Here is a 21,893-nt window from a genome sequence, read left to right as displayed (position 1 = left end):
GCACGGAGTCTCTGGGCCTCCCTTTGTTTTGCAAGGCGCGGGCGAGCGGAAGAGAGTCTGTTAAGGAAGCCGGGGGCAAGTCCAGGGTGACTCGGAGCAGCCCCCGAGCTGGATCGGGCAGAGAAATTAACCAACCCATAAAAGAATCCGAGCAGGATTTTGTTTGCGTTTTGCAGGGGGGTTCCCGGTCGGTTCCCTGATGAGAAACTCGCCAGCTTGTGGAACCAATAGGCCTGGAGTAAGGATAGGTCATTTGCTGGGTGGGGAGTGGGAGCTTTCACTTAAACAAGGAAGTGCTTGCAATAAATGTGGCTCTTGTTGATCTAAAATAAAAGTATTGCTAGTGGTTGCCTCAGGCACTTTCCGTCTATGACACATGCTTACCTATAAAATCCATATTGCAAAGCTCTGGTTTCCAGGCTCAATTGCTGGTTTGCTCTGGATGTCATTGATGCAAATGTCAAAATATCAGCAAATCCCTGTGTACGTCCTAGGAGAATCTGGCTGTGCTTGGACACTCCTGCAAAACCACTTGCACAGTCTTTTGTCTTCAGTCCCATGGACTACTCTGAGTAAAAGGAGGCCCCTGCATGAAGAGGGGCCTGTGTGTGTCAAAATTGTTACCCTCCAGTTTGAAGTAGCAGAGGGAGGCTCCGCAGAGATTTTCTTTTCCCCTCTTTGATGCAAAAATATGTGGAAATGTTTCCCCTTCTTTAGGTAAAAACAGCAGGGAGTCTGGTGGCACTTTAAAGACTAACACACTTATTAGGGCATAAGCTTTCATGAGATACAACTCACTTCCTCAGATGCTGAAAAGAAAACAGAAGAGGAAGGGATACAAAGATGGGAATGTGACGGAGCTAATTGGTCACACGCCCCATCTCTGTATCCCGTCCTTTTATGTTTTCTTTCCTCTTCAGCATCTGAGGAAGTGAGTTGTATCTCATGAAGGCTTATGCCCTAGTACATTTCTTTGAAGTGCCACTGGTCTCCTTGTTTTTGCTGAAACAGACTAACAGTGCTACCCCTCTGAAACCTTTGTTAGATAGAAAGCCCACTAGGTCCATGCTAGGGATGTAAGGCAGTAGTTGATTACCCGATAAGCCTATGCTTATCCGATAATCTAGTCAACTACTCCCCCCCCCCCCCTTGCTGCCTCTGTGTCAGTGGCAGTGACGGGGGGGAGGAGGGGAAGCAGGAGCCGGTCCTGGTGGGAGCCAGCACCTATTACATTTAAACTGCAGAGCTGCAGTGGGGGTAGTGAGCGCCACCCCCATCGACTACTCGATTAGGTGATTATCTGCAATCTAACATCCTTAGTCCATGCTTCGGTTTTTGTGCAGGATTTTATTGTGGCATTACAGCCTCCAGCTGTGATCGCCTCAGATCATGTTATGCTGAGCAAGGCTGGCCTGGAGCACTCTAAGGAAACCTCAAGATGGTGTTTGGGAATTAAGTAAAGTGCACTTTGCACCTTGGGCACGGAATTCAAATCATTCTTGGAACAACACGGAGTGAGGAGAGGACTGGTCTCCTTGATTCTGGCACCGTGAGGGACCAATTCACTTCTAGCATGGGTTATGGCCACTCTCGCTGCCATAGGCTGTACAGCTTTTGTGGCATGCAGGGAATAACTGGTGCCTTGCTTCCAATAGGTCACCTCACATCCCACAATGGTCCCTGAGCCAATCCTGCATCTGGCAGACAGGTTGCCTTCTTCATTACCCATTGCATTGGCATTGGAGGTGCAAATGGGCCAAATGTCTGTCGGTAGCGAACCACTCCCTTAGCATCGTGTGCCATCCTTTTAAAGAGATCCATGACGGTGCTCCAGACCACCCGTGAACAAGAGATCCCTTAAAAGCCGCTGGCAAATTCCACTCAGAGCACTTGCCATTTGCTTCCCTGTGTTCCTCTGCAGTTTCAAAACAGGAAGTGAAACTACTACCAATTGGTTGTGTGCTGCCATGTTCTCCTCCTGCATTTCCCTAGACTGCTTAAGTGCAAGCATTGACCCAGATTGACGATAGTCTTATCAGAGTCGCCAGCCTGCACAGCACTTACACTAGGTTTCTGTCTTATTGTAACTTTATAGTTCTTGTTCATCTCTGTGGATTTCCATGTGATGCAGTGTATATGAGAGTCACGACAGGTGGTCTTTGAATAAGGCGCTGGATTGGGAGTAAAGAGAGCTAGATTGAATTTCCTGGTTCCCCCGCTCCCTCCAGGCCCTCTGGGGCATGTTGCTTAGAGAGAATTTGTAATTGATTTAGGAGCCCTTCCCTATGTTCCCCTCCACTGACTTTCTGAATCACTGAAGTACTCTTGAGGCTCCTAGTCTTCATTTCCCCATCTGTAAGTATGGGCACAGCACTTTGTTTTTGTGTCTCATGTATTTAGCTTTGGGGCAAGTACTCTTGCTATGAGTATGTCTGCTCTGGAGCTGCAGGTGTGATTTCCGGCTCAGGCAGAACAGCTAATGCACTGAAATAGCAGGGTAGCCATAGCTGCCTAGGCTAATCGCCTCTAATTGAGCAAGGAGTTTCTGTGAGAGGGTCCCCTAAAAATAAATTAATGGACTTAAAAAAAAAAAAAAAAAAAAGAGTGTGTGACATCAGAACATTGTGGTTCCTCAACTTGTGCACACACCTAAGATGAAAACTAGGGCTCTGATCCTCCCCCAAACCAAAATCACTCACTGAGGATTGATCCCAGGAACATCTGCCACTCCGTCCCCTTTTCAGGAAGTAATATGTACAAAATAATTCTGGGTAAAAGTGCGAGATGGCTCAAGCTTAACAGATGGCTTTAAATTCATTAAAATTTGGGATACTGAGAGTAGAGAGACGGCAGAGAAACTGGTCTTGTTTCCATTGCTTGGAAGAGATAGACCAGGTTTTAGCCAATAGAGGTGAGCACAGCAATTTGCAACGATCTATCCAGATACTTCTGTGAGGGGACATAAGAACAGCCATACTGGGTCAGACCAAAGATCCATCTAGCCCAGTATCCTGTCTGCCGACAGTGGCCAATGCCAGATGCCCCGGAGGGAGGGAACACAACAGGTAATCCTCACATTATTGCTCTCCTGTCACCCATTTCCAGACAAACTGAGGTTAGGAACACCATTCCTACCCATCCTGGCTAATAGCCATTGATGGACCTAACCTCCATGAATCTTATTTAGCTCTTTTTTGAACCCTGTTAAAGTCCTAGTCTTCACCACATCCTCTGGCAAGGAGTTCCATAGGTTGACTCTGGGCTATGTGAAGCGCTATGTTCATTTTAAACCTGCTGCCTGTTAATTTCATTTGGTGACCATTAGTTCTTATATTGTGGGAATAAGTAAATGACTTTTCCTTATTCACTTTTTCCTCACCTTTTTGATGCTGGGCTGTCGGGAGTGCCATACAGTTGGATGCCGGACTACTGGAGTTTTACTGTATTTAAAAAACATTTTGCTATTCCTTTTTGAGTTTTTGGCTAGCTGTTCTACAAACTCCTTTTTGGCTTTTCTTATATTTTTACCCTTAATTTGACAACATTTATGACATGATAGCGGTTTTCAGGTATCTAAAAGGGTGTCACAGGGAGGAGGGGGGGAAAATAGTTCTCCTTGGCCTCTGAGTTCACTTTTGCATGGTGCTAGCTATCCTCCACTCTAGGGAGAAAAATTGTTCTTCCTGGCCTGTGAGGATAGGACAAGAAGCAATGGGCTTAAATTGCAACAAGGGAGGTTTAGGTTGAACATTAGGAAAAACTTCCTCGCTATCAGGGTGGCTAAACACTGGAATAAATTGCTTAGAGAGATTGTGGAATCTCCATCACTGAAGATATTTAAGAGCAGCTTAGATAGACATCTATCGGGGATAGTCTAGATCAGGGCTACTCAACACACGGCCTGCAGTTTGGGTTTACATGGGGCTCTACACGTGGCCCGCAAGTGGGAGCCAAAACAGAAAAGTAGTCAATATGATGGTCTTCTGTTGATATGTATTTTAGTAGTTAAATTCCTGGACAGTCATTGCTCATTAAAAGTGCTCTCATATCGGTGGAAATCGGGTAAATATTGCATTAAGAACTGACTTAAATGGGGCCTGTGTGTTGGGTAGTCTTGCCTTAATCTTTGTATTCATGCCTGTCAGTGTGAAATAAGCTATTTGCATATATTTGCATATATATTTGCATGTATATGCAACCACACTTATGTTGGGGCCCTCAGCATGTGCTGTGAGTATCACTGTGGCCCCCGGGCTTCCAAAGTTTAGTAGCCTGGTCTAGTTGGTGCTTTGTCTTGCCGTGAGGGCAGGGGACTGAACTTGATGATCTCTTGAGGTCCCTTCCAGTTCTAGTGTTGTATGAGTCAGTGGTTCTGTGGCCCTTCATCACTGTGATAGTCTGAGCACTTCACAAACTTTAGTGGATTTTATCCTTCCATATGGAAAGTATTACGTATGGAATAGTATTATGCCCATTTTACAGATAAAGAATAAGACTAAGTGACTTGCCTATGCCCAGCAGGGATCAGAACCCAAGTCCCTTCCCATCCTGCTGGCTAGCTACTAACTCGTTCCTCCACTTTATTTCATCAGTTCACTCTGTCTCAAACTTCATTCTGTTTCATCTGTTAGTTTCACTGAGGACATGCTTTGTGTCTCTTTCTCAGGAAACTGAAAGTGTTTGCTGTGTAGAATGACACATCACTTCCCAGTTCAAGCAATAATTATTTTATTTACTGTTTAATAGGCTCTTGTACTATGTAGTTTGAGGAACAACATTCCTACCATAGCACGAGTTGCCTAGAAAAGCTAGTGTTGCAGTGCATGATGCAGTCAACATACTGAACCGATTGAAATCCCTTACTTAAAATAGAATAATTTATAAACTCTCAGGCAGTCACAGTATTTAGTCTGAAGCAAATCTAACCCTAACTGTAAAGACAAGCTCTCTGAAACTACACCTGAATTAGACTTCATCAAGGTCACTGCAATATCGCTGAGAGTTGAATGCAAATCACAGCTTCCTAAAACGATTTAAAAAAATAACGTCATGTTCTTCATCCATCCCCAAGTCCCACTGCCCACTCTGTGGCTTTACAATGCCACCTACTTCTGTTCTTAAAATCGTCTCTGTTGCTGTGCAAAAGCCCAGTACAAACAATTGATCCTACAGAGAAACGGGCGAGGTGTAAAGTGCGGTTAGATGCACAGTTGTAATGGAATTTTTTTCATTTTTCACAGGATTTTTTCCAATATAATTTTTCTGAGCAGCTCTAACTTTTATTACATAAGAACAGCCATACTGGGTTAGGGCAAAGGTCCATCTAGCCCAGTATCCTGTCTGCCGACAGTGACTTTACTAAGTCCCCCCCCCCCCCCCAGAGGGAATGAACAGAACAGGGAATCAAGTGTTCCCACCCTTGTTACCCATTCCCTGCCTCTGACATCATTCCCACCCATCCTGGCTAATAGCCATTGATGGACCCATGAATTTATCTAGCCCTTTTTTGAACCTTGTTAAAGACCTGGCCTTCACAACATCATTATGAGACTGTAGGCTCTTTTTGGTAGGAGCCAACTATTTTTCATAGGTTTGTACAGTGCCTTGCTCAATGGGGCCCAACCAGCAATAAAAAAAGTAGCTAATAACAACTGCCGTGCAGTTTTTTTGCTAAAACTGATCTTCTTGCTCCTAGGTACTAAGCAAAGATGGGGTTTGCCGAGGACAAGGTTTACGAATACATACGGCAAAATATGTCCGACTTCCAAGGCATCCGAGTGCTGGAACTCCTTCGTTATCTGCCGTGTCTCACTGATGCAGACAGGGTAACTCTCTCTTGTATTGTTTGAACCTGCCTTGCTAGTTCAGAGGTAGGATTGAGGGGGGGGGGAGGAAGAAGGGGGCAGCAACATATATCATGTCTCCACAACTTTAACCTGCCTCGTGGGACCCAACAACTTTGCCCCGAACTGAATAATGCTCGGGGTGCTAGATCAGCGCTTAGATCTCCCACATACAAATGGCTGGGAAGAACAAATAGAAAATAAATGGCTCCAGATTCCTGGCCAGCATTGTCATGCTCGCATGACAGCCAACGGGCTAAAAGCGTGAATTGCTACAACTTGAGCTAAAGAATCCAGTCTCTCTAGTGACTTGGCTCGCATCCTCTATGGTGCAGGCACCCTGTGGGGGCGGGGGGGGGGGGGGAAACACTGCACGAAGGCACACTAACCAGTGGGTTACACTGCCAGATCCCTCATCACAGAGTGACGTGCAAAACGAAGGCCGTCTCTTGCTGGATACGAAATTGATGGCTGCAAACTAGAGGCGGATACTGGGAGGCATAAAGCCCAGTCCAATCCTAGGAGGGGGAGCCAGGCAGCCAGTGGGACACAGTGATGCCAGAATCGTAACTAGAGGGGACACGAGGAGAGATCCTTACAGTCTCTGATTTTTATTTTTTAAATGTTAAAAAGTGATAAGGAAAACCTACCCAAACTGTGGGGGCGGGAGGAGATGGGAGTCACTGTGTTGGCATCCTGTTACCTAGCAACCTGTCCCTGGAGCAGCAATGGATCCTCATGCCACACCTGGGCCCGACCCCAGCATGAAATGCCCCTGTCCTGGTCGGACTTGGTTCTAAGGAGTCTGTCTCCGTGTGGATTGTGGTGCCAGTGACGGATTCTGGGATTGGGCTCTGGGTGTGGCGAGAAAGAGGGAGAAATCTAGCACATGTGGGCATGCCCCCAAAGCTGCTCGTTAAGGCTCTGCCTAACTACAGCTTCCTGCAGCCTGGAGCCTCCGTCCGCATCCCAGGAACGGGCTCTCCCTGACGCACGGTTGCAGATCCCCAGCCAGCATGCCCAGCTGTCTAAGAACAGCCCATGGAATTAGGAAAGCTAGGAATTGCCAGACAGGATCCAGTCCCTCTGCTCCCGGGTCTTGTCTCTGACAGCGAGCAGCACCAGGCACTTCTGGGGAAGAGGCAAGAGCCCTGCAGTGGGTAGAGGTGGGGTGGTGTCCCCCCCACCCTGAAAAGTCTCCTAATGATTGTCTTAAACCTTGAGTTGCGAGGGTTAATGTATTTGTTACGGCTGTGGCCTTTACAGAGTGTGGGGACCATGGTCGTGGCAGGCACGGCTTCATTTCGGCTAGCGGGAGGGTTACTGAGCATCAGTTTCTGATCCTGTTCCCCCCACCCCCCACCTATCCTAAGAGGGTGAAAGGTAAAGGGAGCAGGTGCAGCAGGGTTGGAAACATAGTGCCCCTTCCTCCCCCCTTGTCCTTACTCTGTTCCCTCCTCCCTCTCTTCCCAAACTTCAGTCCTGCTGCTCTCTAGCCTTGGCTTGCTCTTGATTTTTCACTTGCTCTGCATCCAGAGTTCCCACTGGCTGCAGTCCTTGCCACAGATATGTGGAGGTAGGGTGCAACAGGAGCTGTAGCTGCTCCCAGCTGTCCTGCACTGTCTTCTCTCCTTCCCGGGCACCCTGCCTGCTGACCTGCTGCATCCCTGCTTGTCGTCCTCCGGGGCCTTGACGCAAACCCAGCAACATGTTACCAGCCTGCCTTGGAGTTCCTCTTGCCGCTCCAAGGCGAGGCTGCCTCCTCGTGTGCGACACAGAACTCTGCCACACGGCGCCGCGGTTCCTGACAGAGCCTGGCCTCCCCGGAGCGTCCATCTCGCACTGAGCTGCCCTTCCAGAGGACACCTGGCTAAACTCCTCTCCCTCGGCCTGCACAGGGCCCCAGGAGCTTTGCCTGCCTCCTGCCGTGGCTCGTGAACCTTGTCACCCCTTGCCTCAGTGTTCTCTCTCTGCTGATTGTTAGGAAAAGATCCAAGCCGAGGCCGACAGGCAAGGCAACGAGTCCGGCATGTGGCAGATCTTCTTCCACCTGAAATGCAGGAGCTGCTGGGTGAAGGAGTTCATTGAGGCGCTCCGGAAGAACAAGCACGAGGATCTTGCAGACAGAGTTCATAGCGAGTACAGAGCTCACCAAGTCCGTAAGTTGCCTTGCAGGACCTGTCCCTTAGTACATGCTGCCCTGCCCTCCGGCACTCTCTAGTAATGGTATTAAAATGCCCTGCGGGGGCTCTTGTACGTTTCAGAGGAGGAATGCGGAATTCCACGTACGGCCCAGGGCCAGTGGGAAGTCCCCAGCTGACCCCAGGTTCTGCACAGCACTAACCTCGGGCTCCATGGCAGCTGACCCCGGGCTCCACAGCTCCCTGCTGACCCCGGGCCCTACGGCAGCTGCCCCTTTGACATGCGCAGAGGCGGCGTTTTAAAGGATCAGCTATGTGGCGGGCTGCCCCTTTAAAACGCCGCCTCTGCACGATTCAAAGGGGCAGCCCTGGAGCCCGGGGTCAACTGGGGACTCCTCAGTTGATCCCGGGCTCCCCGTGGCATTTCCTCGGAACCCGGGATCAGCTGGCGAGTCCCCAGCTGACCCCGGGCTCCAGGGCTGCCCCTTTGAATCGAGCAGAGGCGGCGTTTTAAAGGGGCAGCCCGCCGCACAGCTGATCCGCGGATCAGCTGTGCTGCAGCTGCCTTGGGGTTTCCCTGTGCAGTACTGCCTCTTTGAAGTACCTCTATCCCCCCACACCCCTTTGCTGTCTCTATATCATAGAGGCAGCAAGGCAGGGGGGTGGGGATGTTGACTAGTCAAAAGACTATCCAAAAAGCAAATGCTTATCGGATAGTCGACCGGTGTTTAACATCTCTGGGTTCTCACAGTGCTCCCACCACTGTGGTATCTCCACACCCTGCAGTCTTGACTGTTAGGTAAGGCAGGGCAGGGGTATGGGGTGGGGGCAGGTTGTCAGAGGTGCCTAAAGCCGTCTCGTGGAATCTGAGGACGCACCAAAGCCGGGGCAGCACCAGACTCCCGTTGGCATCAAATGAACACCTCTGAGGATCTCGCCCTACGCTGGGATTTAAACACTGGCCTCTGTGACGGCGCATTGGGGGTCCCCCGTCTCCTGCACCCCGAAAGGGCACAAACAGACTCCACCAGCCAGTGGAATTGAGGGTGGTTTATTGCTCCTCCAGGATACAGCATAGCACAGATGTAATCTGGTTACAGGAACTGGGGCTAAGAGGCCTCAGTGCTCCCCTTGAGATAGGGGAGTCCCAGCCCCCCTCCCCTGCTTTCCCAGCAGGAACTAACTCTACCTCTCCCAGCCCTGCCCCCAGCCAGGGCAGCATTCCACCTCCCTTTGTTTCTCCCCATGGGGTGTAGGCTGGTTCAACCGGTATGGTACCTTTGCATAATAAGGTTTTCCCTGGCGGGTCTTGCTCCAGACAGCAGAGGTCACCGCAGCCCAGCAAGTACCCCCACTACGTCACAGCCTCCCAAGGCCCAGGCTAGTGCTGGGAATGGATGACGGGGGAGAGATCACGTGATGATTACCGGTTCTGTTCACTCCCTCTGGGGCACCTGCCATTGGCCAGTGTCAGACGACAGGACACTGGGCCAGATGGACCACTCGTCTGACCCAGTCTGGCTGGTCTTATGTTCTAACCACTGGGCAATCCTTCCTCCATTGAAACAATGCTATTTCTTCCCCATTTCCTGGAAATCTCTTTGGAGCTATCACTTTGTTACAGGCGCTGGTCTCTACAATTGATTTGTGTCGTATATTTAAAACATACACCCTTGTGATCGAGACCGGCGCCTGTTATAAAGTCTGACTCCTCCATCCCCCTTGCCTGCAGGGTTAATAAATCAATCCCCTGCCTTTCACCTGTCTACCCCTCTCCTGACACACTTCCGGAGCCTATGCAGCACCAAGCTTTCAAGAAGGAAATCAGCAGGCCCTGGCACCTGCCCCTTCCCCTTGCTAAAACCTACGGGCTGCTGGCTCCAGCCGCTTAGTCGATCCCCTCTGCGGTGGCACCGGCCGAGGAGAAAGGCCAGCACCCCCGTCACTGAGGTTGAATGCCACATGCAGAATTGGAGGGCACAGGGGTAAGGTGACTACTGTACCTCTGGGCTGGGCAAGAGCCGGAGTTTGTGCGTGGCCTGATGTTGCAGCTCCACTCGAGGTGACAGAGACCTGGATAACGGTGGCAAAGTCTGATCACCCTTCAGGTGGGCTGGGACCTTTCCTTTCAGCTGCCTAGGACTACTGGAGAGCATCCCCAGCTTGCAGACTGGTGCCACAAACGGCCGGCCAACTCCGCAGGTCTTGTGACGGCCTCTGCCAGCCTGCAAGCATTTGCTCATGTGCTGTCTCTTAGCCTTCTGCACGGTGCTATTTCTGCGAGGCACAGTCTAAATGGTGCTACCGCACATCAGTGGGTTGGCGAGATGGGGAGAGCCCTGAGCATCGACCATATAGCGAAGGGCCCACGGTCCATATTGCCTCACTAGCAAGTCCCTATTGGATGGCTGGCATGGCAAAATGGGACCTCATGAAGGCCAAGTAGCCCAGTGCAGGATCCTCTTTTCCTGGCATGATTGGCTCTGGTGCCCGAGCTAACAGTCCCTGCTAAGGACAAACAGGAGAGGTCTGGTGACGAAAACGTCGCCTTCTGGAATCCTCCTGGGCATGACCTTGAGGGGAGGCTGCAGGCCCCTTGTTATGTCCTCACCTGGAGCAGGGCTGTCCATCCAAGGGGCGGAGGCAGAGTTTGGAGAGGATACTGCAGGAGGTCCATAGTTCTTGGTTTCTGAGGGAGATCTTTGCCCCGCCTGGTGCACAGATTGTATTTGAACTCGTATGTTTTTGTAAGGATCCAGGGCTTGGTGTGCCCGGCAGACATCAGTGCTCCGTAGCCGCGGTGAGATGAGGTGGGGTGTCAGCCTCGTTGCTAGGGAACATCTGTCCGTTTCTCAGGAAGTGCTGTCACAGCAACAACTATTCATTGACTGTCCCAGCTGAATGAGCACGGAGAGCAAAAACTCCTCCCTCTCTCTCTCTTTCTCTCCCTCCTAGAGGACGCACCTCTGAGTGACGGTACATTGATTGGCAGTGCCTGGTGTCCGTCTGACTAGACAGAACACCTCACCCCTAGGGCCTCACCAGTGCTAAAGTCAGCCCCTGCCAGTACTCCCCATCGCCTGTATTACCCATCGCTTCAAACAGTCTGTGCTCACTCTTCCTGCAGGTCCCAGGAACAATGCGCCGCTTCCTGCAGTGAATAACTCTCTGCCCAGCCACTCCTCACCACCCATTGTGAATCCCAATTCCTGGCATGCTGGCTCCGCTTCTGAGAACAATGCCCACACCTCTCCATCACCCAGGCAGCCATCAAGTCTCCCAGAGCTTCATCAGTCAAGTCCCTCCGGAGTGGAAGGCTACAAAGGGCGGGTGGCCCGTGCTGTTCCGGTGACAAGCATGGAGCCGTTGGCAAGGCAAAAGGTTGGTTGGTCTTTGAGAGTGTCCAGATCACTCTAGTTTTGTCCTGAATCTTGAAACTGCCCACCTGGGCTGAGTTCTTACCTGCGTATCAGCCCCCTGTGTCCAGGGGGCTGGAAGTCAGCCAGATCTGGCTGTCCCATGGGGGTACGGGAGCCCACACTGCTCCCATTTCATCCAAAGTAGCTGCTCTCCTGCCACTCGTGGCTGGTGCACGTGGTCCAGAGAGTCAGGGAGTTACAGCTGTGAATGGGGGGGCAGGAGGTGGTCTGGACCCTTGTGTGTCTCTCTCTGGCTGGTGCTGCCACAGAAAGTGGCTGCAGTATGTGCTAGGTCAGTCATGTTCTCCTGTCAGTCACGTTCTCCCTCCTGGCGTAGTTGTTCCATTCTGCATGCCCCTGAACACGGTGATTCTCCTGGTTAAAAGATGATCTTGGTGCTAGGGAAATGCTGGATTGTTGCCCCCTCATTCCCACAGGCCTCGAAGCAGGGAGATGGGGAACAGTGTGTGGGTTTCCCCTACACACGTGCTGGCGGGAGAACCCGGAGTGACTGCCTCCAAGGCTGAGAAGGAAGGCTGGTCTCCATGTCTGTTCAGTCCTTGCTTGTCTCTGGAGTTCAGTGGTGGGTATAAAACACCCCCTGCCAGGCGCTCTGCCTCCAGACCAGGGCTTAGGGGTGGAGGCAGTGCTGTTGGGTGGCAGCCTGCCATGACAGTGCACTGTGGAGAGAGGAGTTTAGGCCCCAGGCTCTGTCTCCTTCAGAACACTTGGGTCAAAACAAGGCCTAGGAGTGAGTCTGGCCAGTGGCTTGCACAGGGGAGCCCCAGTCCCGATTTGGGCCCAAAGAATAATTCTCTTATGATCTAAACACATCTCTGTTTTCCCTCCAGGTTACAGAAGATGCCCTGACCCTGAGGCCGGAAGCTCCACGTCGCCAGCCCACTGGGAATGCAGCACTAGCTGATCTCAGGACTTCCCAGGAAGGCAGTAACCATGGAGATGGCCAGGCCTGTTTGTCTCCTGGGTCCCCGGGGAGCGACCAGCTGGCCCGTGAGGGGTCGCTCAGAGGAGTGGTGGTAGGGGCTGAGCCAGGTATGCCCGTTTCCGACCCAATCGGACAGGGGCAGGACTGGGCGAGCCGCCAGCAGCACCCAGTCTGTGTGAGTGGTGGGTACTTTGGGAACATGAACCACCTGAATGTTGGGAGCAGCAGAAAGGCCTCCGTGCCTGGAGAGCCTGTTCAGAGAGGGGAGTCGGCTGCCACGCCGAGGCCAGAGGATTTCAGGAACCAGCCGGAAGAGGTTTACTATTCTTCTTTTGAGCGCTCCCCCGTGGCTTCCAGTGCCAACAGAGCTGTCCATGGAGAGGGGCAGGAGGCTGCAGATTCGCTCCGGCAACAGAAGATTCAGGCGTTGCAGGGTTATGAGCATGGGAACCTGCTGAGTCCCGTGGTGGATGTTGGTGACCCTGTCCTCCTGCAGATCCAGTTTGACATAGAGCAGAAACAGGCCCAGAGGCAGAGAGAGCAAGGTGGAGAGAGGGAAGCGTTTCCCCTCCCCCAGATCAGAGATTCTGCCCAGAGCACGCGCAGTTACGGGGAGGGGGGAGCCCTCAAAGGCAGGGCTGGTTTCAGCCCTGATGTTGGACCAGCGCCTGCTGCTCAGATGCCAAGCACCATCCCCCCGGATCTCAGCGAAGATTCGTCGGCTCGTGAAACGGGAGCATTACGTCTCGGCACAACTCGCTCGGCTGGCTCCTCTGCAAAACTGGCTTCCGGCTCTTCTGCTGGAGCTTCCCAGGGGACCCCTGAACAGAACCCAGGCAGCGGCAGCAATTCCCACCGGGGTAGGGAGTCAGCTGGGTGCCTGGCAGAGAGCCCAGAAGGTGCCAGTGGCCCAGCAAACAGCAGGGGTAAGAGCTTCCCCCGTCAGTATTCACACAGAAGTGTTTTAATCTGGGCCTGCTGCAAGGGGGCAGCATCTTCAGCCCCAGAGGTGAGTTAGGGGCGTTAAAACTGGTGATCAGAACTGCACTGGCTTCCAGCTGTAGAGGGACTTGCACTGTCTGCATAGTGCTGGTTTCTCCTATGCCCAGCCAGGATTGGGGGAGAGGGGATGTACACTTAGAGGTACATCCGATTCCATGCCAGGCTGTTCCTGGTGTTGAGCCACTCCCCTGTCTGTGGGACTGGCTGGCTCAGAGCAGCCAAAGCGGGACTCCTCCCAACTTGTCAACACTGTGCTGGGCCAGACGTAGGGGAGGAGGCAACACCACGTGTGTTTTGAAGCCCAAAGCCGCTGCTGGTTGCCCCATGAGGCACAAGCAGGGGAAGATGGGACCCAGGGTGAGTGTGACAGAGAGGATCGGGGCTGACCACTGTGCTAGTCTTGGGTTTCCTCCCCACCCCACCCAGAAGGCAAAAGCCAGGCTTTGTCTCTGTCGAGAGAGGGCCCCTCTGATGGTGTCTCTGAATTCACAGCCTCCTTCCTCCAGTGCCTGGGCACCAGTAACTTGGCAGTACAATTTCCATGTACCAAACTGATTTCCCCCCGAGCTGCGGGGCCGTCTCTTGGTCGAGTTACATACCTGAGACTTGGGCCCAGTTTGTAGGTTTGCCAACATTTGGGCTTGCCGGGGGAAAACAGGCCACCTGGGGCCAAGCCATACTTGGCTGGCTTGGGCGGCGTTTCAACTGAGGTGTGAACTTGGAGACGCAGGGGACAAGCGGAGTGTCAGCCTCCCGTGAACCCAAACCAGAAAATGGCTTCCCGGACCCCCTGCAGAGTGGAGATGCCGGCTGTGACCAGCTAGCGAATGTGACGGCTGCTGTCTGCGCCCTCCCAGCTGCCTTCTTCACACAGACTCTCCCTGACCACAGGTCCTGGCTGTAGAGCCCCGCAGCACTTGGGTCAGACCAGCTGCTCGTTGAAGGCACTGGAGAGAGGGCTCCGGGAGCCAGCAAGCTTAGCTACTCCATCCTCCTGGGAGGTGGAGCAGAGAGCTGAGCGCTGGAGCCCTTACTGCCTTTCAGCGGGGTGTGCGGGAACAGGGCCTTACTGCTTTTCAGCGGGGTGTGCGGGAACAGGGCCTTACTGCTTTTCAGCGGGGTGTGCGGGAACAGGGCCTTACTGCTTTTCAGTGGGGTGTGCGGGAACAGGGCCTTACTGCTTTTCAGTGGGGTGTGCGGGAACAGGGCCTTACTGCTTTTCAGTGGGGTGTGCGGGAACAGGGCCTTACTGTTTTTCAGTGGGGTGTGCGGGAACAGGGCCTTACTGCTTTTCAGTGGGGTGTGCGGGAACAGGGCCTTACTGCTTTTCAGTGGGGTGTGCGGGAGCAGGGCCTTACTGCTTTTCAGTGGGGTGTGCGGGAACAGGGCCTTACTGCTTTTCAGTGGGGTGTGCGGGAACAGGGCCTTACTGCTTTTCAGTGGGGTGTGCGGGAACAGGGCCTTACTGTTTTTCAGTGGGGTGTGCGGGAACAGGGCCTTACTGCTTTTCAGTGGGGTGTGCGGGAACAGGGCCTTACTGCTTTTCAGTGGGGTGTGCGGGAACAGGGCCTTACTGCTTTTCAGTGGGGTGTGCGGGAACAGGGCCTTACTGTTTTTCAGTGGGGTGTGCGGGAACAGGGCCTTACTGCTTTTCAGTGGGGTGTGCGGGAACAGGGCCTTACTGCTTTTCAGTGGGGTGTGCGGGAGCAGGGCCTTACTGCTTTTCAGTGGGGTGTGCGGGAACAGGGCCTTACTGCTTTTCAGTGGGGTGTGCGGGAACAGGGCCTTACTGCTTTTCAGTGGGGTGTGCGGGAACAGGGCCTTACTGCTTTTCAGTGGGGTGTGCGGGAGCAGGGCCTTACTACCCTTCAGCGTGGTGTGGGGGAGCAGGGCCTTACTGCCCTTAATGGGGTCACCAGGCCTGGCTTGCACTTGCTTGGATCCATGGCCAAAGATGAAACTGAACCCAAGGGCTTAGAGGGCCTGTAACCTGAGCCCTACTGCCTGGGGCTGAGACCTTCGGGCTTTGGCTTTGCTGTCCCCCAGGACGGTGGGGCTTGGGTGGGCTGAAGCGTCAGTCCCCCCTTCCGGGGCCAGGTAGTCATTTTTGTCAGCAGGGGGGTTGCAGCGCAATGAATTCTGAGAATCCCCATGTCCCACAGACACACTCCAGTTGACTGTCACGGGCCTGCTTAAAGCCATCAGGGGCGTCTTTTCATTGACAGCGGGGGCCTTTGGAGCAGCCCCGTGATGCGTGCCTGGTTTGTTACCCAAGCACTTTGTGTTGGACAGGCCAACTGCAGCATGGCCTCCTCTCCTCCCTTTTTGTTTGGAGCAGATACATTTTCCCTCCTTCACAAAGAAACCAGGAAACATGGCTTCATAAGGAGGCACCAGATAAGAGAGACTCACCCTTCGTTAGTAGTGAACTACTGCAAGGCGGGGTGGGTGCTCACAACTCCCATTCCTTTCACACGTCCTGATTAACCCACGTTGGGCCTTGTTTCCCTCCAGAGCCTCGAAGCAAAGTCCAGATCCCGGCGCCTGCAGCTGACGTGCTACGCCCGGCTTCGACGCCTGGGCCCAGCAACGTTCTTCCAATCAGTTCCTCCCCCCACGCCAGGTCTGCGGAGGAATTCTCAGAGCATAGCAGCTTCTCTTCCACTGCTGTGATTCCGCCCAGTTCGCCTGTATTGCCCCCTGACCTATCCGAGCCAGCGTTCAGCAGCGACCCGGGGAAGCTGAAATCTCCCGTCCAAGAGAGCGAACAGCCAGCGGGAGGCACGGACAGCCGCACCGCCGTGCCAAAGGAGAAAGTAAGTTGTCCCGTGCGTTGGGAGTGCGTGTTGAGCCTGTCCTACACAGTGCCCCCAAAATGGCCTTGTGCTGCCCGAGCTACTGTCCCCGGCAGAATCGTAGCCTGTCCGAGATCCTGTCAAACAAACTCCTTCCAGGCTGCAGCAGTTTCACATTTCAAGCTGCTGCTCTGGGCGTTTTTCTCTCCCTTTCCCTTCCCCCTTCCAGAGCTTTGTTTAAACCTAGTGAGTTTCTAGTGGGAGAATCCTACAGAGCTGAGCTCTGGTGGGCTTGAGCCAAACCCCATGAAAGTCAGTGGAATGATGCTCCTACCCCAGAGACGGGCAAGGCCGGCCGTGTAGGTCACCTCGCCTATTATAGAATCAGAGCTGGAGGAGACCTCAGGAGGTCATCAAGTCCAGTCCCCTGCCCAAGTCAGGACCAATCCCAACTAAATCAACCCCACCAGGGCTTTGTCAAGCCAAGACTTAAAAACCTCTAGGGATGGAGATTCCACCACCTCCCTAGGCAACCCATCCCAGTGCTTCACCACCCTCCTAGGGAAATAGTTTTTCCTAATATCCAACCTAGACCTTCCCCACTGTAACTTGAGACCATTGCTCCTTGTTTTGCATCTGTCACCACTGAGAACAGCCTCTCCCCAGTCTCTTTGGAACCTCCCTTCAGGAAGTTGAAGGCTGCTATCAAATCCCCCCTCACTCTTCGCTTCTGCAGAATAAAGAAACCCAAATCCCTCAGCCTCTCCTCATAGGTCATGTGCTCCAGCCCCCTCATCATTTTGGTTGCTCTCCGCTTGACCCTCTCCAATGCGTCCACATCCTTTTTATAGTGAGGGCCCCAGAACTGGACACAATACTCCAGATGTGGCCTCACCAGAGCCGAATAAAGGGGAATAATCACTTCTCTAGATCTGCTGGCAATGCTCCTCCTAATATACCATTAGCCTTCTTGGCTACAAGGGCACACTGTTGACTCATATCCAGCTTCTCATCCACTGTCACCCCCAGGTCCTTTTCTGCAGAACTGCTACTTAGCCAGTCGGTCCCCAGCCTGTAACTATGCTTGGGATTCTTCCATCCCTAGTGGAGGACTCTACACTTGTCCTTGTTGAATCTCATCAGATTTCTTGTGGCCCAATCCTCTTATCTGTCCAGGTCACTCTGGACTCTGTCCCTGCCCTCCAGCGTATCTACCTCTCCCCCAGCTTAGTGTCATCTGCAAACTTGCTGAGAGTGCAATCCATCTCCTCATAGAGGTCATTGTGGACGAGTTTGGGGGTGCGATCGCCCCCTGCCGGCCGGAAGGGGGGTTCGGCGGACCCCGATGCCCAACTCTGTGATGCCAGTTGCCAGGTCAGGCCCCGGGCCAGCGTCGTCGGGTGTGATCACCCCGCTCCCAACGAGTCTGGGGGATCTGTGAACCCTGCAACCGTCCCGCTCAGTAGGGGTCTTTCTGTCGGTGACGTTTGGTAGATTCGCCCTCCTGGGGTCGGCGTGGTACCGGCTCCGGAGGTGGTGTGAGGGGAGGGGGACCCAGGCCCACCCTCTCCTACGGGTCCCAGCCTGGGGCCCTAAGTGCAGGGGCCTACTAGCCCACTGCACGGCAAACATGGAATGCGCTCCCTCAACACATCTGCCCACGGTTGCCAAAAGGGCCCCGCCCCGGGCTGCTTCCTCCCCTCCGTGAGTCTCGGGTCCCCGTCTGAAAGATCCCCGGGGCCTACCGTGGTTCTGATGTCTGGCCCGGTGGACATCTCTGCTCGGTGTGTGATCTCGGGTCCAGAGGCGGGAGGCATCCACGGGGGTCTTGGGCCTCCAGGAGATGGGGTCTGCCTACCGGCCACCCTTGGGGGTGGCGCCAACCCGACCACGGCTTCCCTGGGGCCGTCCTTAGAGGCTGTCCCCCTCCTCTCTGCCGGCGGGCCCTTTCGAAATGGTCCACTGGTCGTGATGTGCCCGCGGGGCCCCGCCCCTCCCTGGGCGTGGCGAACTCGCCCGTCTTCCCCCGACCGTCCAACAGGGCATCCACCCCCTGCGGACGCATGCAGGGGCCGGGGCCAGATGCCGCCCGGCTGCGCAGGAGCAGGGGGAGGCCCTGCCGTCGCCGCCCATTCCCGGTCTGGCCGCAGTGACCAGGAACCTCTGCCGATGCCGCGGCTTCCTCCGGCCCTTCTGCGCGGCTTAGTGTGCGAGCCGCTTGCTGCCCGTCACAGTCATTAATAAAGATGTTGAACAAAACCGGTCCAAGAACAGATCCTGGGGGCACTCCGCTAGGAACTGACCGCCATCCTGACATCAAGCCATTGATCACTACCCATTGGCCCGACCGTCTAGCCAGCTTTCTATCCATCTTACAGTCCATGTATCCAATCCATATTTCCTTAACTTGCTGGCAAGAATATTGTGAGAGACCGTATCAAAAGCTTTGCTAAAGTCAAGGTATATCACATCCACTGACTTTCCCATATCTACAGAGCCAGTTACCTCATCATAGAAGCTAATCAGATTGGTCAGGCACGACTTGCCCTTTGTGAATCCATGTTGACTATTCCCGATCACTTTCCCTTCTTCCAAGTGCTTCAAAATGGATTCCTTGAGGATCCCCTCCTTGATTTTTCCAGAGACTGAGGTAAGGCTGACAGGTCTATAGTTCCCTGGATTGTCCTTCTTCCCTTTTTTAAAGATGGGCACTACATTTGCCTTTTTCCAATCATTTGGGATCTCTCCCGATCTCCACAAGTTTTCAAAGATAATGGCCAAAGGCTTCGCAATGACACTTGCCAACTCCCTCAGTACCCTCGAATGCGTTAAACCCGGGCCCATGGATTTGTGTGTGTTTAGCTTTTCTAAATAGTTCCTAGCTTGTTCTTTCCCCAGCAAGGGCTGTCCACCTCCTTCCCATATTGTGTTGCCTAGTGCATTTGTCTGGGAGCTGACCTTGTCCATGAGGACTGAGGCAAAGAAAGCATTGAGTACTTCAGCTTTTCCCACATCATCTGTCACTAGGTTACCTCCCTCATCCAGTAAGGGCCCCACACCCTTTCTGATCACCCTTTTATTGCTAACATGCCTGTAGAAACCTTTCTTGTTATCCTTCACATCCCTTGCTAGCTGCAATTCCAACTACACTTTTGCCTTCCTGATAACTCTCTGCATTCTCGAGCAATATTTATACTCCTCCCCAGTCATCTGTCCAAGTTTCCACTTCTTCTAAGCTTCCTTTTTGTGTTTAAGCTCATCAAGGATTTCCCCAGTAAGCCAATCTGGTTGTCTACCATATTTGCTTTTTCTTGCTGTGCTTCAGGATGGTTTCGTCCTGTGCCTTGAATAAGGCTTCTTTAAAATACTGCCAGTTCTCCTGGACTCCTTTCCCCCTCATGTAAGCATCCCAGGGAATCCTGCCCCTCAGTTCTCTGAGGGAGTCAAAGTCTACTCTTCTGAAGTCCAGCGTGTGTATTTTGCTACTCTCCTTTCTTCCTTTGGTCAGGCTCCTGAAATCGACCATCTCTTAATCACTGCTTCCCAGGTTGTCACCCACATCTACTTCCCTTATTAGTTCCTCCCTGTTTGTGAGCAGCAAGTCAAGCTGCGCATGGCCCCTGGTCAGTTCCTTCAGCATTTGTACCAAGAAGTTATCCCCAATGTTCTCCAAAAACTTCCTGGATTGTCTGTGTACTGCTGTATTGGTCGCCCAACAGATATCAGGGTGGTTAAAGTCACAAGAATCAGGGCCTGCAATCTGGAAGCTTCTCTCAGTTGTACAAAGAAAGCCTTGTCTACCTCATCCACCTGATCTGGTGATCTATAGCAGACCCCAATCACAACATCACCCCATCCCATGCCTTCCGGTAGATGGTATTCCCTTCTGATTTCTTCCCTTAGAGGTCCCTGCCAAAGCATTCTCCACCGCAGTGCCTGTGGAGAGAGCCTGATACCGGTTACTTACCTCTACAGGAATGGGGGATACCCGAGCTGGCTGCCTTCTCCTTCTAGAGGTTACATGCTGCCAGTTTTCTTCCTTATCCTCTGCTGCCCTGACCGGCTCTTCAGCCTGCTGTACCTGACCCCTAATTCTTGAGTTATGGGAGCATGTAAATATTTTTCCTTATTCATTTTCTCCACACTGGTCATAATTTTAGAGACATATCATATCCCTTCTTAGCCTCCTCTTTTCTAAGCTGAAAAGTCCCAGTCTTATTAATCTCTCCTCATATGGCTGCTGTTCCAAATCCCAGCTCGTTTTTATTGCCCTTTACTGAAATTTTTCCAATGCCAATATATCTTTTTTGAGATGGTGACCACGTTCTGCACGCAGTATTCAAGATGTGGGCGTACCATTTGTATAGAGGCAATAGGATATTTTCTTTCTTATTCTCTGTCCCTTTTTAATGATTCCTAACCTATTTGCTTTTTTGACTGGTGCTGCACACTGAGGGGATGTCTTCAGAGAACTATCTGCAATAAGTCCAAGTTCTCTCTCTTGAGTGGTAACAGCTAATTTAGTCCCCATCATTGTAAACACATAGTTGGGGGATTATGTTTTCCAATATGCATTACTTTGCATTTATCAACATTAAAAGTCATCTGCCTTTTGTCTCCTACTTACCTAGTTTCATGAGATCCTTTTGGAACTCTTCACACTGTACTTTGGACATAACTATCTTGAGCAGTTTAGTATCATCTGAAAACTTTGCCACTTCACTTTTCTCCAGATCATTTCTGAATATGTTGAATAGGATTGGTCCCACTGCATACCCCTGGGGTACACTGCTCGTTACCTCTCCAGTCTGAAAACTAACCAAAAATGTCTGCACTTGGCTGCCTATCTTTTAACTAGTTATCAGTCCATGAGAGGACCTTCCCTCTTCTTCCATGACAGCTTGTCAAAGGCTTTCTGAAAACCTAAGTACACTATATCCACTGGATTCCCCTTGTCCACATGCTTTTTGACCCCCTCAAAGAATTCTAGTATATTGGTGAGGCATGGTTTATCTTTACAGAAACCCTCTTAACTTTTCCCCAACAAATTGTTCATCTGTGTGTCTGACAATTTTATTCTTTGCTATTGTTTCAGCTAATTTGCCCAGTACTGACGGTAGACTTACTCACCTGTAATTACCAGAAGCCCTTTTTAAAGATTGGTGTCACATTAGCTTCTTCCAGTCTTTTGGAACAGATGCTGATATAAAGGACAGGTTACAAACCAGAGTTAGTAGTTCTGCAATTTTACATTTGAATTTTTTCAGAACTAAGGATCTCAACGTGTAGTTGACTGTATGATGAACTGATAAGCCCAGGCTTATCGGTTAATCTTGTCAGCTACATGCATTCCCCCTAGGGATGTAAGCAACGAGTCGACTACCTAATAAGCATATGCATATTGGGTAGTTGAGTAGTGACTTGACTAGTCGCTCCCCTCCTTCCCCCTGCTGCCTCTATCAGAGAGAGGCAGTAAGAGGGGGGAGCAGGAGCCGGCCCTGGAGGGAGCCAGCTTAAAGCCAGCACTGTGTCTGTGGAGGGCAGGGGAGACAGAAGCACAGCAGGGAAATGGTGCGAGCAGGGACTGAAGCTATCCCCGCTTGCCCCGGGTTCCGACTATTGCACTTCTGCCTTTGAAATGTAGCAAGAGCCCCACAGGCCAGGATCACCCATGGGGCTCTTCCTACATTTCAAAGGCAGAAGCACAGCAGTCGGAACCCAGGGGGAGAGGGGCACAGCTCCAGTCC

General features: G+C 52.3%; 2 protein-coding genes across 2 annotated transcripts in view; one reads left to right on the top strand and one right to left on the bottom strand.

Annotated features, from left to right (window-relative positions):
• LOC142829706 (uncharacterized) overlaps nucleotides 1–21,893 on the bottom strand; it is a 55,586-nt gene that overhangs the window by 7,053 nt on the left and 26,640 nt on the right. The gene's annotated exons all lie outside the window — the stretch shown is intronic.
• Nucleotides 1–21,893, top strand: part of MAVS (mitochondrial antiviral signaling protein) — a 40,600-nt gene that overhangs the window by 314 nt on the left and 18,393 nt on the right. Inside the window, exons 2-6 of the mRNA XM_006139231.3 lie at nucleotides 5,696–5,825; nucleotides 7,828–8,002; nucleotides 11,112–11,365; nucleotides 12,255–13,275; nucleotides 15,866–16,167. Of these exons, the coding sequence (XP_006139293.2) occupies nucleotides 5,709–5,825; nucleotides 7,828–8,002; nucleotides 11,112–11,365; nucleotides 12,255–13,275; nucleotides 15,866–16,167 (1,869 nt within the window). The 5' untranslated portion in view covers nucleotides 5,696–5,708. The remainder of the gene's footprint in view (nucleotides 1–5,695; nucleotides 5,826–7,827; nucleotides 8,003–11,111; nucleotides 11,366–12,254; nucleotides 13,276–15,865; nucleotides 16,168–21,893) is intronic.

This window comes from Pelodiscus sinensis, chromosome 5 (assembly GCF_049634645.1).
Source record: "Pelodiscus sinensis isolate JC-2024 chromosome 5, ASM4963464v1, whole genome shotgun sequence".
Classification (NCBI taxonomy): domain Eukaryota; kingdom Metazoa; phylum Chordata; order Testudines; family Trionychidae; genus Pelodiscus; species Pelodiscus sinensis.
The sequence above is the reverse complement of the archived record's forward strand: the minus strand, read 5'-3'. Positions and strand labels throughout refer to the sequence as shown.